The sequence below is a fragment of the Plectropomus leopardus genome, chromosome 10 (assembly GCF_008729295.1).
Source record: "Plectropomus leopardus isolate mb chromosome 10, YSFRI_Pleo_2.0, whole genome shotgun sequence".
Taxonomy (NCBI): Eukaryota; Metazoa; Chordata; class Actinopteri; order Perciformes; family Serranidae; genus Plectropomus; species Plectropomus leopardus.
Window position 1 is genome coordinate 22,254,336 of NC_056472.1, and position 16,874 is coordinate 22,271,209.

Here is a 16,874-nt window from a genome sequence, read left to right on the forward strand (position 1 = left end):
AAACTCTGATTTAACCCTCTCAAACAAATTTGATGATTACAAAAAAAAGAAAAAAAAGAATTGTTTTCAATATACTTCATACAAAGCAGTTTTTTTTTTGATTATCACAGTCTGCGATATTTCATTTGTGACAGTGCACCTCGTGGAAATAACATGTATTTTCTCCGTATGCTAAGTATGGTAAAAACAACAACATCAGATGGTAAATAGTTAAAATTACAGTTTGAACACTTGAACAAATTACAAGATACTCAGATAAAGTACTTAAGTAAATGTATTTCATCAGTTGAAATCACCAGAGCTATCTTTCAATGGCACCAAACATCCAGATGCACGGCACAAAAACTAATGACCGTAGCCAGAGCAGAATGATCTCATTTCCGTCGTACATCTCCGTAACACAGTAAAAGACCCAAAAGTTAAACAAACACTGTGCCTTCAGGAAACGCGTTAAGTAAAAAAAAGAAATCAAACAAAAAATGCTTCCTCAATTTAAGTTAACAAGACAATACAGCAGTACCGTTCTCACTTAAAAAGCTTCTCAGAAAAGTAAAGACCGATAAAAAACGTGATCTTTTTGCTGCCTTCTGTTTTAAATGAATAAAAAAATTGGGTTGAATTGCAGGAACGTTAACTGTCTGTATCTGATAAAGTTAACAGGATTTAAATGTGAAACTGTGACCTCAGGGCAATGAAATGAGTTAAACTGCACATTCGGTTTAATAATCGTCAGTGTGCACATTTAGTTTTTACTGTATTCCATCAGGAGCAGTCGGCACATAAGAAAACTATTTACGCTGTGTAACAAGTACGATTCATCAGTCACGTTGAGTAAAAATGTTAAATTTAATGAGGTGAAAGTCATTTTCAGAAATAAAGAAAAGACAAGTTCGTCAATGCTGTCACAGCTTCAGAATCAGGTACCTCTCAGTTCGTCCTCAAAGGGACCTGGAAGGGCACAAACTTAAAAAAAAAAAAAAAAAAGACTGGGGATGGATACAGGGAGGGGGGGACAAGTAGTCATGGCTTGTGGTTCAGAACCGTCCTGAACGCTCTCTGTCTCTGGAGCGACGTCTCTCGTGGTCGCGGCCGCCTCCTCGACCTCTGTCCCTCGAGCGAGATCGCCTCTCTCTCGATCGAGACCTGGACCTGTGGCGGCTGTGGAAGTGAAGGAGGAGCAATTATGAATTTCTACAAAAACAACAGGTTTACTGAAGTGCCTGAATGTGAAAAGATGACGGATGTGTTTACCTCTTCCTGCGACGTCCATAGAGCTCTCTCCTCAGCTCACGCGAGATCGGCTTCAGATGCATGAAGTTACAGAAGCCACCTCGAGTGCACTCCCTGTGCAGAGAGGGCAGCGTGGAGCGGAAAAGACAGCACACAACATTTTAATTGATGAAAAACTTACTAACGTTGACATGCTGCAGTCAAAGCTGAGGGCAAGGTTAGGTTTTCTTTTTCGGAAAAAAATCCAGCGTTCCATTATATACGAGGAAAAGAACGGTTGAGGTCGTTTTCTTCTCTCTTTTGGACTACGGTAATGTTATACCGCTTTCCCACTAAAATTACTGCATGCACGCCGGTTTTTCAAACATGGGTAAACCCGCTTAATCCTGCATTTCTACTGCCAGCGAAACGCTGCATCATACGAGTCGGCCTTTCTGTCAGCTTTTTGTGTGTGTTGTTTTGTTGGTGTGTCTGTGTGACATCACGGACAGGCAGGAGAACAGGCAACAGGTAAACAGCAGCAGGAACAGAGGTTTTTGAAATCAGAAATAACTCATATTCAGGAAGGAAGCTGGGACATATTACAGCTACTCATTTTTATAAGCACTGATAACTGTTAGAAAATAAGTAAAAATATGAAAATATGTGCAACTGTACATTATTAGTGTGTATATAAATGCAATGCAAAATATTGCATTATGAAATTACAGCAGAGAATACTGCAGCAGTTGAATTATTGCGCAATTTATTATACAGGTAAGGCAGCGATGCACAGTAGAAAATAAAAATATATATTTAATATATAATAAATAAATTATGGGGTTATAGCTGCTGATGGTTGAAATAAGTCCCAGGGTCGGTCTAATGACCGAGTGTCTGACACACAGAGGAGGAGAAATGTTTGACGGCCACAGGTTTGACAGGCAGGAAGTAACTCGTAACAGAGACACTGAACCGAAGCTTTAGGTTCCCACTTACAGATCACAGAGGATATGAAAGCAGGCAGCGTTTGAGCCGGAGGAAGAGTCACCGCTCCATTCAAGGAGGACAACAAACAACACACCCAGAGACCGCTACAAAATCATTTAAAAAAAACAAATACAAGAACCGGTGTGTCATATTAGAAACAACTGATGTAATGTTGTGTTGATTACAAAGAAGATTTTTAGAGATTGTAAAGTCGCCGCCAACAAAGCTGCAAACTGTTGGCAGCTCTTCATCCCCCATTTGGCAGCTGAGCTAATGTTATATTACAACATGATCATTTCAACATAAGTGAGCAGTATAAAGCTGCCTCACGTTAGCTGTGTGAAATTGTTTCAACAAAGCTGCGGCTCGGCTCCAAGTGTCCAGAGACCACGATTATTATGACTTTAGGTATTCAGATTCTGTTTCAGTTTCAGTTTAAAAATGAGGAACTTATAAACGGCACAGATCCCCGTTTTTATTTCATGGGAAACAACTGGAAGCAGGGAGGTGGTAGCGACCACACGTTTTAAAGGTTTCGGGCCGAACTGGGTACAGTTTGACTCACCGATCAAGAGGAATTGCTTTTTTTATGATGAGAAATCACAGGCTTTACAGAAGCTGACAGACAGCAGAGGTCTTGATTTGAGATATTCCCTCCCACAATCTTTTATATGTTTATTATTGAAGCTTAAGCTCTATACGATAACGTCGCACTCACCCCATCTCATACTGGCGACAGCAGGCTTCTCTGAAGTCTGTGACGGGGGAGAGCTCGGCATGGATGGGCTGTCCGTTAAACCACCGATTATTCAGATCTATCACCGCCTTCTCAGCGTCCTCTTCATAACGAAACTGCAGAAGGACATCAAAAGACAGACAGAGTGGCGTTGATTAGAAAAATAAGTGGCTCTGGATCAAGCTTAAAAACAAGGCATTACAGTAGTGGTAAGATATTTTGGACCTGACACCCACCTTCACGTACACATTTCCTACTAGGTGGTCCCCGAGGTTGTCACATACGTTCATCTCCTCCACCTCTCCGTACTTTTCTTCCATCTCTGTAAAGACCTCCTGCAAGGGGAAAATTCAGCGTCAATTTATGTGTTTGAGTGTTTGTTGCGATGTTGAATTACATTATTATTATTATAACTGCCATCTGTTACGTTTATTCTTCTAAAACTTCATTCATCTTTAACTGCCTTTCGAGATCTGCCTGTTTTATCACTTTTATTCTTTTTATTTGCTTTATTCTTGTTGACCTCTTGTGTTTGCATTTTGTTCTTGCTTTTCTTGTTTGACTCTTTGTCTTTCTAGACCTCTCTCTTTTTGGCATGTTTGTTGATGTTTATTTCATTAACCCCTACGTTCCTGCCTTTGTTTTGTCTGTTAATGCACTTTGTAAACATCTGTTTTGATGATGCTATATAAATAGTTATTTTTATAATTATTATTTTTACAATCCCTTAAAGGAAGAGGCAAGATAAAATTTGGTGCATTCACACATGCAAAATAACCCCACTACCCTGATATTTAAAAAACAAAACAAAACTAAGAATGTGTTAAATGGCTAAATTATTTGATTATTTTTATGTAATTAACAGCTACATGTAACATCTGTGTATATATATATATTTATATATGCACTAAATCCTCCGAATGGCATGACTTACCTCAAAAAACTCATCATAGTGCTCCTGCATCTCCATGTCACTGATGGCACCTAATGGTCATAAGAGAGAAGAGATAGCAGGAAAAACAAAACAACAAATCATAGATAAAATGGATTATTTCGGCCCCGGCATCCTGGGGGCTGTGTTTATAAACACAACTTCTCCCCCACAAATATTCATTGGAACAATATTGATACAAACAAGTACTTCCTTTTGCAGAATTGGTTTGACAAAAAAAAATCCTATTAGTAAGTCAACCTCTAAATGGCGAGGGCTTTAGACATCATATTAATTATTAAAATAAATATACAAATAATATATTTAAAAATAAAAATCAATAAAATAATAACAAATTCTTCTAATTATTACATATAGTAAAATATATGAAATAAATGGATGTGGTCTCCCTGTGAAACCTAAAGAATACTCTGCACATCTCTATTAACTCTGTAAATACAAACAGACAAGCAGTCGAAACGTAAAGAAGTACTTACAGGTCAGACCATCAGCAGACTGGGCACTGTTCTGAGGGTTCCTGTAAATGTTCAGGAGGGCAATTGTCTGAAACCAAAAAAAGTTAGTTATTGGGGTGATTTGTTTTGATTAAGGTTGGATGTTGAACCACTGTACTTTTTTGCTACCACCTAAAATGTGTCAACAGCACAGAAAACTGCCAAATAGCAAGTTGCAAAAAAAAGTAAAAGTCAGATTTTAAATGCAAGAAGACGTTTTCCTTTGCCATCTTTTGCTGACTGAGTACACACAAATAACAAGAAAAAGCCTTAAGGTTTGCTTCATTTTGCAAATAATACTAGGATGCATTATCTGAGTGACACCCTGCCTTATTGACTGTCTGATATTATTAGGACTCAAAGAAACATATGACACATAGCTAGGATTTGTAGATCACAGATAAAACCTAAAACCAGTAAGTTCAAGCGATGTCAAGTCAATTTTATCCCGAACGCCAACCGTTAAAGGGCAGATATGCTCTGCCCCTTTCAGACCTAAATCTTTCTATATTTTCCATTTGACATGGGGAAATATTGTTTCCCCCTGTCAGGTTATTTATATTATAACATTTTGGAAGAACAACAGAAAAAAGGTATGATGTTACCTGGCTGAATGTCGGCTTGTTGTGTAATCTGGAGCAGCGATCTCCATGTCGGCAGGCACCAATTTTAAAATAAAAAGAGCAGTTGACCCTGGGGGAAAAGAGGCAATAATAAAAATAAGTTAAAGTTATCATTAAAAAAATCTCCAGACTTTGTCAGTATTTTTGAAAGAAGCCATCTGACTACAGAAATGCAATATCACACAGGGAGTTTTCTAATTTTTACTTTAAAGAGGACTAAAAAGAATCAAATACAAAAGAGATGTCAATAGGGGTCGACCGATACTGTTTTTTTAGGGTCAATACCAATAGCATTTATTAGTATTAATGAGACCAATAACTAATATGCATTTAAAATGAAAATATCTGTAAAAAAAGTAGAATTAAGAATATAACAAATTCTAAGACAAAACTCTGTTTAAATGCATTTAGTAAATGATTAATAAAAATTGAAACTTTCAACATCACATACAGCAAGTTCCCAGGCACTTTTTTATATATAGAGTCGTGGAAATTTCAATAAATAATGCATAAATAAAAAAGTTCCCTGGGGTTTTACAAAGTAAAAGTCTTTCATGCTGACACTTTCTTTTAAATTATTTAATTATATCTACTATCATTAAAATGCAGGTAAAGATAATTGGCAAAATGTCAAATATCAGTCCCAATAATCGACCACGCTGATAATCTGTCGATCCCAGATATCACAATAGAATCTATCAATTCACTGTTTCAGGTCTTTCTGTCTTTGACATTTTGTTTATTTTCAGCTTGGTTGAACCAGAGTAAATTTTTATTTTCTGTCACACAGAGATACAGTGAAACAAAGTGAACTAAACAAAAGAATGTCTTGAAAACATGCTTAAATCACTTCTATATGAGGTAGACCAACAGTACATAAACAAGTACACTATGGCTAAAAAACTTTTTAACTAACGTTATTTGTAAAAGCTTAGTGTCTGGGTGTTTACTGAATGTAGAGTTCACTAAAGGGCAGGACGCGTTTACCTGCTCCCATTCATTTACCTTACTCAACATTAACTGTCCAAAATGATAAGAAATATTAACACTGTGCGGTGTACTGATCAGTGAGCAGATAATGAACTTTAATTAAGTGATTAGGAGGCATGATTGGAGACTATCCGTGTATCTCCAAATGAAACAAAGACTTCTGTGGGCTTCGGAAAGAAGCTAACTATTGCTAACTAACACGAGGGTAGGTGGTAGTTAGTGTGCTATTTCAATACAGGTTATTGGGTGAAAATATTTTGTTCTATTTCTGAAAGAAGGTGACTTGTTGCGATTATTTTTCCCGACCATCCAAGCTCTGCACAGCACACAGATGCAGTAACGGCGCGGTATTTTACAAACGTTAGCTAGCCTGTTAGCATTAGCTTAGCTTTCAGTTGCTAAACCGGGTTAGCAGCCACAGACTGCAAACACCGCTTTGTATAAAGTTGGTAGTCAAAGGAGAGTTTAACGAGTCAAGCTTATAAAAAACCGTTCAACAATTTAATAAATCAACGATAACTACTTACTTATCTTTCTCTGTCCCAAAAATGGACGCCAGGTATTCTGCCATCTTGGCTCGCCTGAGTTCAAGCAGCCGCAACAACGACAACACTTCCGGCCAACTCCTCCACAATAATCGGAAACATCGAATCTTGGTTTTTATTTAGTAATGATTAAAAATGCATTTTCTACAAAAAAAAGTTGATCCACTTTTGATAGGATCAGAATCAGAATCAGAAAAAGATTTATTGCCAGGTATAGTTAACACAATACGAGGAATTTGTTCTAGTGGGTTGGTGCAACATAAATATAGAAAAAAAAAAAAAAACAGATAAAATAGACGATACAAATATAAAATATAAAAAGTACGAGTCTAAATATAAAAAGTACGAGTCTAATATAAAAAAGTACGAGTCTATAATGTGCTATAATAAATGCATATAATAAATGTGCATCTAGACTGTAGAAAACAGGTAATCTCAAAAAAGGGCTATTGTCAAAAACTCTTCTTTTTGCAAACACCCCGCACATATTAAGTTAACATCCGTAACTCAGTCTCAGTCCACTCATTTAAACCCAGGCTTTAATAGGCTACCTTCCTCCCCAAATCTGAACTGTCACAACTTGTATATTTTGTATTTTTGTTCTAGTCTTTGCATTTGTTCTTTTGTTTTTAAGAGTATTTTAGGTCCTTTATTTTGTATTTGTATTTTTGTATTTCATGTAAAACATCTTGGAGTTCTTACAAAAGTGTCCAGTGTCAAAAAGTCCTAACAATTATTCTAATTATTAATTTTATTAGCGTACAACAGTTAATCATGAGCAAACATGCCCGAGCCCGATGGAATTTTAATAGAAGCTGGTGATTTTGATAATTTCATCTTTAAATTCCAGAGATGCAGCAGGATCAAGAAGAAATACAGTACTTTGTACTGTGTATCTTGACATGACTTTGGTAAAAGTCACCTACTAGAATATTACTAGAATAAAAGTCTTAAAGTAATGGATATTTACTGTACTTAAGTATCAAATGTAATTTGACCGCCTTAAAAACCACTGACGCCTTTATTTTGAAGGTGAGACACACAGACCGGATTTCGTCAATATCGTTTATTTCCGTTTCTACTGAGATTTTCGAAACAAGAGCTGCTTTTATATTGTATGTACATTACGTGCAGTGATTATGTGTTACATATTATGTAGCATCCTTAAATGCCTCTGAATCAGTTGGTTGAATCACGCAGTGCTTTTAGTAGCACAATTCTGCATTTTTAGTTGCATTTTTTTAACTCAAGTATATTACTATTCCTTGACTGTGGAGGTCTGCTTTAAAAAATGTATCAGTGATATCTTTTCAGAGGGCCTTGCAGTGTGACTGCATGTGAACTTGAATAAAAAGCTTATTTTATCCTAGTGTTTCAGGAGCTACAGTGCAAGTGAGTGTGCATTAGTAGGAAACTTTAAAAGCATGAATTATACACACGGTGCTATAGGATCTAAATGCACTTTCTATATCCTGTTTACAATATTTTTGCTTTTTACATGCCGTTTTATTATAGAAACATTTAGAGATTGCCAGGCAGAAACATTATGACATGCAAGAAAATGAGTGTACAATGAATGTAAAAACAAAGCCAAACCCTTTGTCAGAATATTAAGGCCACAAACAAAAGCAATTAGATTTGATCAAGGACTTTATTATTATTTCCACACTTAAACATTTAATGTGAGAAAATGCCATCAAGAGTTAGAAACATTACTGCAAATCATTCACCAAACATCGTCACATCTGCATACATTGGTTTATTCATTATGAATATTGGAGTAAAAAAACAATGACAAAAAAAGAAAAGGGAAATGACTTGAAAAAGTACTACAAAGAAAAAAAAACTGAAAATAATAAATACATAATCATAATAACTATACATTGAAAAATTATAGTTCTCTGGATATTTCACCTTAAAATAAATAAAACATTTTTCTACATTTTTTCTCTCTTCTTTAACAAACAAACAAAAAAGAAGCAAATATTTAAATTAATTTTCAGGTTATATTCTTGTCACTTTTTCCCCAATTTCTTTCAATTTGTGGGGTATCTCTTGCCATGTTTCCCAAGTATTTGAGTATTTTTGCTTTTGTTTCAAAGGCTTAAATTCTTTTGAAAAGTGCCTAAGTGCCACACAAGAAAACAGATGTCGCTCAGGTTTTAAACGGTTTATCAAACAAGATCACACATCCCTAATAAACATGTAGCTGATAGAGCTGCTAAAGACAAATCACATTTTGTGTTTCCCAAAATAGTTTTAGGGAATATGATAATAATTTTGTATTTAAAATTATGTTACATAATTAAAAAAAATAAAAACTTGTTTTGCCTTTTTTGTGTGCTTATTTTCAGAAAATTTGCTTCTAACTTTTTTTTTTTTTTTTTATGTTTTGCTAAATTTTGGGCCACGTATTAAGTAGCTTGTTGCCTCCCCCCTGTGTTTCTGAAAGACATCAAACCAATTTGTTCAAGTTTCAAAGGGTTAAACAGCTTGCAGTAGACACTAGTGACTTAAGGATTAAAAAATGATTGTATGGGTTACATATTTTGTTAGTTACTTGATGGAATTTGATGGGAATATTTTTGTTAAAGCACTGCAGAGCGGATCATTTTAAAAGCATGATTATCCACGACATTAAATCTGATGGCAAAAACACCAACATAACTCCATTGTTAAAACAACAAACTGCACAAGATGGAAACAAATTTGTACAGATCACGATCCAAACTTACAATAACACCAAGAAAGTCCACGCTAGAATAAAGAGAAGTCACATTTTGTGTTTTCCCACACTAGTTTTTGGGTAACTGTGTTGCCAGTTAGTCTCCGCCCTCTGAGTGTGTGTGTGTAGTTGACCAAAAACTTGCATGATACGACTCGACTGTGTGTGAATTTTGGCTCCTTTCTCCACCACAGTTGAATACAATCAGCATCTTTCACGGCCTGAATTTGAGCAGGTATGGATCTATCAGAGAAAAGCTTGTTATAAACAAAGTGTCATGTAGGGTGAATGTCGTGCTCGCAGTCTTCCCGCTATTTTGTGGCTAGCTAACGTTAGCTAGCTGTTGTTGATTAGTGGGAAGAGGACGCCTACCTTCGCAGAGCCAACTTCCACTGAAGCTAGGCTAACGCAGCTTCTCCCGGTGCTTTCTCGCCATCTGGAAAACTTAAATAACGTTATTATTATTATTAATTATTCCTATTTTACGACAAACCCAGATATACCAGTTCTGTTAGCTTGGTTGCTAACAGCAGTGAAGAGGAGCCTGCTGATCGCCGCCTCAAACACACAGTGCGTATACATCCAGAGACGATTAAAAACCCGCTTTTTTAGTCCTTACTTCCCCGTATAGTCGCAGTTTGTGTTTAACCGAGCCTCGTTTCGGTATATTCTCGACACCGCAGCACGTCTTTGTTGTCATTTTCCCCCTGAAGCTTGTGTCGTATTTATCGCAGCTGCTCTCGGAAGTCTTGTAACGCTGTAAACCTTAGCCAGGATTTCCGGCTCCTTTCCATTTGCCCTATGCTGTTTTGTTTCCGTTTATTCTATTTCCGTTTTAAAAGTTTTCTACGTGCAGAGTTTAAGTGTGATTTAACAAAGATTTGTTTCGGCCATGCAGCGCAGTGCGTTTTTAGGATATTTTAACGGTTGTTTGGCACGCGGGGACCGACGGTTGTGTAACGGGCAGCCTCGCCCCGCGGAGCTAAAACACGAGCTAACTTGGTTCACTGCGGACCAGCTTCAGTGAATCCACACGTGCAGCCAGGTGTTTAAATCTCACTTTTATGCGTTTTTACAGCATGTGCTCGTGATGTGTGAATATGTTTGGGCACTATTTTTGATAACTGGTGGCCTAGCGGTTGGCCTTTAGTCGGCGGAGCCTCGCCCTCGAGTTGGCTAACGTTAGCAGCTGGAGCAGACTGAACTGTTCCGGGCGGACAACGAGGAGTCGAGGCTCAGAGGCCTTTAGACCAAAACCCCCAAACTGCTGCTTCATATTCACATCATGGACCCTTAACCCACTGCCACAAATCACACACCACTCACCAGATATTCTCCATTATCAAAACATACATTTTTCAACTTTTTAAAGTGTATTTTAATTGTTTATACTACTAGACTTTTCAAATAAATACTACATGAAAGAAATAAAAATCTGAATTTCCTTTCCTGCAGTGAGCTGCGGTGTATCTGAATCAGAATAGGATTTATTGCTAAGTAGGATTTCAATTTGTTTTGGTGAAAACATTAAACATACAATAAACATTAGGAGGATTAAATAAGAGGCAATATTTAAGTTTAAATTAAAAATGCAAAGATACCTTTAAAGTACTATAACAACAGATGTGTACACAATATAGCTGTTTTAGAATAAGCTGCACAGTTTTGTGTAGGGCGAGCAAAATCTGTGATATTTAGTCATATTGTGTGAAGATCAATGTTTTTAATTTATATTTTCATGTTGTCATTTATGCTATTTCAAATGTAACAATTTATGATGATGTCACTTTTGGCCTTTGAAAAGTTTGTGTTTGTGTTTATATTAGAAAGTCGACTAATCTAAAATTAAGAAAACAACCATTGCAAAACAGTCAGAAGGGTATTTAATTTAAATATTTGTATTAAAACATTTTTGGTGAATTTCAGTGACTTTAATCCGTACATTAATTTCCCCATATATTATATAAACTATTAATAACTACATGCATGTTTATTCTGTACATAATAATAACGTTATTTGTTTATTTATTTAGTGCAGGATCAATGAATAGCTCTACAGTTTGGGGCCTCAACTACAACATTTATTGGTTAGAAAGTTTCAATCAGCTAACTTTTTTCTTTATATATGTGAATTGCTTGGGCCCTAAAATATTTTTTAAAAAATAGTGATATTGCCCATCACTAATTTCCAGATCCTACGAGGATGTCTTCAAATACGTTTTTTTTATATGACTAACAGTCTGAAACACAAATATCTACATTAATATAAAAAAGAAAGGGCAGCATGTTTTCACATTTCAGAGGAAGGAATAAGAAAGAGTAAGGCATGACTTAAATCATCAGCTGATTGACCAAATTATTGATTGATTTTAATGGTCGTTTCTGTACCCCTTAAATTAAGACAGCCTTTGTGAATACATTGTCAGATCTTTTGGTCATATTTTTCCAAGCAAACTTTCATGGTGGACTTTGATTGTTTTCCAAAAACCAAACTGAATATGCTGAAATATTAATTTTATTTTTATTTATTTATTTATTTATCTATTTTACAGTTTTCAGCAGTGAGTTTTTTGCATATAGTGAGATAAACATTCATTTGAGATCGTTTTTTTTAATCAGTGAGAAATAAAGCAGAGGTGGAGTTGTTATTTTGCAGGCGCAAGTACCATGTGGACTAGGTTATCACCGATAATCAATCAATTTAATTGGTCCTTTGTCGTACATTTTTGGTCCTGTTAAGTGATAGTAATATGTATGAATTAAACACTCTTTCATTATTTCCCTTCAGCTTGGCTCTCTGCAGAGAACAGAATGTCTAAAAGTGAAACAGAAGAGATGATAGAGATCGAGATCGATGAACGGGAGAAACAGGCGTGCCTGGAGGAAGGGTAAGCGAGATGATGGTGACTTAAACTGCATACTCTTGCACATGCAATAAAAACACATTTACAAGTATTTGACCCTCTCCTTTTATACGTGTAGAGTTGAGGAGCAGACCATCACGGCATCAGATTTGATTCAACAAGATATTGACATCAACGAGCCTATTGGCAATTTGAAGAAGCTCTTGGAGCCTCGTATCCAAATTTCACTGGATCCATATGAGATCTGCTTGCAGGACATTCAGGTAGGTATACATAAATAGATAATCTCATGATCTCTTGTTGCTCTTGTCCATGAAACAGTCTGATAGCAATCTCTTGGAGCAAAGCATGTGTCTGATTCAGCTTACCTGTTGTTTTTCTTCTTAGCTTCACCCTGACCACAGCCTCTTCGATCAGGGAGTGAAGACAGACGGCACCGTGCAGCTCAGCCTGCAGATTATTACCAAACCAGGTATTGATAACACACCTCAGAGATCAGGAATAAACAGCCATAAATTGTTGTCTGTGTCCAAAATTAAGTTTGCACATTCACACATGAAGGTGGATCATCTCTGTTGTTTCCCTTCGTCCAGGTGAGGAGAAGTTGAACATTTTGGAAATTGTGAAGCCGGTAGAAACAGTCGAGGTGGTGATTGATCCAGATGCAGCCGGAGAGGAAGGAGCTCTGGTGGAGGAGGGTCAGCTCATCGCTGTGGAGCGATCTGGCCTCTCTGATGAGACCTCGGAGCAGGTCACACGCTGGGCAGCAGCACTCGAAGGCTACCGCAAAGAGCAGGTTCGCCTGGGCATACCTTACGGTGAGAAACACTTTAAACAGATACATTACTGTAGGAAAAACAATCCTTAATGTGGTGACAAATAAACACGGTGTGTCTCTCTCTCTCCTCAGATCCGGTGCTCTGGTCAGCTGACCAGGTGATCCACTGGGCCGTGTGGGTGATGAAGGAGTTTAACATCGATGAGATGGAAATTGGCAGCATTCACATCCCAGGCCGAGATCTCTGTGGATTCAGCCAGGAGGAGTTTCTTCAGAAAGTTCCCAATGGAGAGATACTCTGGAGTCACCTGGAGCTCCTGCGCAAATGTGAGTGAGATAGAGTTAAAGGTTTGAGGAGAGTGTGTGTCCACACACTGAGTACGTTTACATGATGTTAGAAAAAGTCTAATTATTGTGTCAGTCCTACTAAACTGGACTTTTAAAATATGTGTAAACATGTTGATCCAATTGAAATCAGACTCAGTCACATTTAAATAACATACCAAGATAATTCGGTTGGGGGTCAATTTACTCGTTGATGTATACGCCTCAAATGGACCAGAACTGGCTTTGGCAGTCCGCACATGCTTCATAGTCGCCGTGCCAGACTTTGACCTGGAAGCATAAATTTGTGGAAGAAAGCCAGGAAAAACAACAGAGGGGGAAGAAAACAAAGCAAGATGAAGGTATCAAGTAAAGCATAGAGCACATACGAAAGGTACAGCGCTGAAAAAGTTATCCATGTTCTCTCTGTTCGACATGAAATCTGTTTGCTAACGTGTTTTGGTGCGTGACGTAATCTGTCAACCTGAAGACAGTCCAACAGCAACTAGCTGAAAGAAGGCATACTGCATCTACCGTGGCAGAGTCAAACATACTTCCATCACTAAATCGATTCTCCCCCAGTGCTTGTATACTGGGACAAGACCAGTAGTCCAATTAAACGGCCTAATAGAGCTTTGACTGTAGCGCGACTGAACTGTGCATGTAAACGTAAAAGTGTTGATGGTTGACAGTCAAATAAAGGCAACAGTTGCATCCCATTTGTTTGTGGGACAGTAATCGCAGCCTTTGATACAGAATTTGTCCTAATTCCTTAACTGTCCTATCCTGTTAATTTCAGATGTGTTGGCGAGTCAGGACCAGTCTGGAGGCGACGCTACTGTCACCATCGACCAACGTAAGTCTTGTATTGCAAAGTAAACTAAAAAGGGGCAATTTAAGGTCTCCATAAAACATGGAAATGTTCCTGAAGAGACTCAACTATGGACTAGATTTTGCCAGTCATGAGTTGCTCAAGATCTTTATCTGATCCGATGAGACATGACACAGAGAACCCTTTTACTAGCCTACAGGGTAGCAAAATCTTTTTTTTTTTTTTAAAAAAAAAAAAGAAAGTTGGAACAGACCTAGAAAATTTAAAGCTGGGGTAGGAAGAAAGCGACTAAGAATACACCCCACTCCTGCAGCTCTCCCCTCTCTGTCCTAAGCCCCTCCCACCAGGTGACCACAGGCAAATGCACGAGCTTCACACAGTAACTGAACGACTTTAAGAAACTCTAGAAAGTCCAGTTGCCAACGATTTAGCCTTTAGAATCCCCACAGTAACCCAGTTTTCCCCAAACTTTGCATTATTTAATCCTGTTTCATTGTAGCACTTTCTCTCAGCCCCTCCTGGCCCAGCACTCTGTCTCTGCTAATCAGACCACAAATGGGACAAGAATTAGCTCACTAGCCACCCCACCGTCCGTCCGCCTCGCTCTCTGACACTGCTTCCTCGGGAGGAGAGCCGGAGCTTGAATTCAGCCACTTGAATTACAATATGCTCAGTTTATTATGAGATTTATGCCCAAATGATGCCAAAATTAAACTGCTACTCCAGCTTTAAGAGAGGATACTGATCTTTTCGTGCAGATTTAACAGTTCTCCTTACAACACAGTGGAAACTAAACACTTGCAGTTGTTGTGCTCAGTGATATTCTGTCTATCTCTAACTTTTCCGTCCGTGTCTCCAGCTGTGCAGATAATTCCCGCTCAAGTGAGCACACCCACTGCCATAAAGGTATTGAAACAGAGCCGTGGCCCTAGAGCTCCCCGAATTTCAGGAGGAGAGGAACGCAGCTCGCCTGGCAACCGCACAGGTAGTGTGTGTATACACACACACACACACACACACACACACACACACACACACACACAACCTCTGTCTTCAGACAGCTTGAAAGCACAGATTAGCTGCAACTACATTTCACACGAAATACCTTGTTTCCAGGTAACAACGGTCAGATCCAGTTGTGGCAGTTCCTGCTGGAGCTGCTGACAGACAAGGACGCACGTGACTGCATCTCCTGGGTGGGCGAGGATGGAGAGTTCAAACTCAACCAGCCAGAGCTTGTAGCACAGAAATGGGGCCAACGCAAGAACAAGCCAACGATGAACTATGAGAAACTCAGCAGAGCCCTCAGGTTTGCATCTGTTTTTAAAGCTTTGCATCAAACTTTATAAAGTCATCTTCATAAAACTGATAAAAAATCAAAATCTGTGCAGAAGACCCCCAGAACACACACCCACACACAACGAAATTGCAAACTATGGATAACGCAATATGTGTATCATTCAACATGCTTTCGTTTAAATAAACAGTAGTATGTATTTACCATACCATTACTTTAACAATTATATTTTTGTTAACATATAAAACTAATTATGTAGTTGCAGATTAATGTTCTTGAACAATAAAACATTCTCAGTGGTTTTGTCATATCTACAGAAATATCATTACTGCAAACATGCCCTGAAATATCTTGATATTATTTTAAGGCCATACCGCCCACCCTTAGTGTCATAGTAGCTTGTTGAAGATGTGTAATGATGAAAACAAAACGTCCTTTTTTGTTTCAAATTTATTTAAAAAAATATTCTCGTCTGACTTTATTTGTGCAGCGAGATTCTGACTTTTACGTTCTCCTGCAGGTATTACTACGACGGGGACATGATTAGCAAGGTGCAGGGCAAGCGTTTCGTCTACAAGTTTGTGTGCGACCTGAGAACTCTGATCGGCTACAGCGCCGCTGAGCTCAACAACCTGGTGACCGAGTGTGAACAGAAGAAACTGGCCCGCATGCAGATGCACGGGATCGGTCAGCCCATCACCACAGTGACGCTGGCCACCACGACACTAGACAAAGACAGTTGAAGGAGGACGCATCAGAGCGCACTCCAGCTGCCAAAGTTTGTTCTCCACCGCTGATTGGAAATCAACTCTCTTCTTCGACACGGCTGTGTTTATCAGGCACAGAAATGCAAAGCTGATCCCTGATCAGTGCGGATTAACAACTTTGTTATTGTCTTTACAGTTTGAAGTTATACTGAGGCAGGAAGAAGTTTTATCTTTTCTTTAACTCTAACCAAGAGAAGTGTGTTCAGGATGAGGAGATGGATGTGTGTGATGACTAAGAAGTGCTCTGTGTGTGTGTGTGTGTGTGAGTGAGAGTGAGAGAGACTGAATGTATGAGTGTGTGACTGAGTGATGAGCTTTGTGTACTGCGTTCCTTGTCTGTAGTTTAGGATCATTTCCACTGTATATACCGGTACTTCATGTTTTTGATAGCCACAAGGACAAGTGTATTTTCATATTTTCCATTTATAGAGGACCTGTTTTGTATTTTATTTAGTGTTTGTTCCCTAAATTGTTGGACCCTTTTTTGTCCACTAGAGGGAATAAAGTGGCAAGCATTTTTCTTAATGTCTGCGATTCAGTCTTTTCATCTCTCAGCCCAGCAGAGTGATTTCCAAGTAATCACACTGATGTCAGTTCAAAATGAACAGTAAGTGACACTGATGATACTCTGTTTACTGCTCTGAGCAGAATGATTTAAATGCATTCAGGACACAATAATACGGACACTGCGCGCTTACAGGTGTTGTATCAAAGTCTGGTGCCCTTTGAAATAGTGTTCCCCTCCTGT

The 16,874-nt window shown here is 38.2% G+C and overlaps 2 protein-coding genes across 4 annotated transcripts; one reads left to right on the forward strand and one right to left on the reverse strand.

Annotated features, from left to right (window-relative positions):
• Window positions 1–256: 256 nt before the first annotated feature.
• Window positions 257–6,609, reverse strand: u2af1 (U2 small nuclear RNA auxiliary factor 1). The gene is made up of 8 exons (XM_042495337.1): window positions 6,522–6,609; window positions 4,987–5,074; window positions 4,364–4,430; window positions 3,870–3,919; window positions 3,172–3,270; window positions 2,918–3,051; window positions 1,252–1,344; window positions 257–1,158 (listed from the first exon to the last, which is right to left on the reverse strand). The coding sequence occupies exons 1-8, from the start codon at window positions 6,563–6,565 to the stop codon at window positions 1,035–1,037; spliced, it is 699 nt and encodes a 232-aa protein (XP_042351271.1). The 5' UTR covers window positions 6,566–6,609; the 3' UTR covers window positions 257–1,034.
• Window positions 6,610–8,872: 2,263 nt separating this feature from the next.
• On the forward strand, window positions 8,873–16,651 carry gabpa (GA binding protein transcription factor subunit alpha). 3 transcript variants are annotated; one of them, XM_042495335.1, is made up of 11 exons: window positions 8,873–9,499; window positions 9,762–9,834; window positions 12,053–12,152; window positions 12,247–12,391; window positions 12,516–12,600; window positions 12,722–12,946; window positions 13,039–13,233; window positions 14,030–14,086; window positions 14,922–15,047; window positions 15,179–15,371; window positions 15,880–16,651. In XM_042495335.1, exons 3-11 carry the CDS (start codon window positions 12,076–12,078, stop codon window positions 16,100–16,102), a joined length of 1,326 nt encoding a protein of 441 aa, XP_042351269.1. In that variant the 5' UTR covers window positions 8,873–9,499; window positions 9,762–9,834; window positions 12,053–12,075; the 3' UTR covers window positions 16,103–16,651. The 3 variants fall into 3 exon arrangements, with proteins under 3 accessions (XP_042351269.1, XP_042351267.1, XP_042351268.1); XM_042495333.1 differs by having other exon boundaries at window positions 8,873–9,834; XM_042495334.1 differs by lacking the exon at window positions 9,762–9,834.
• Window positions 16,652–16,874: the final 223 nt, after the last annotated feature.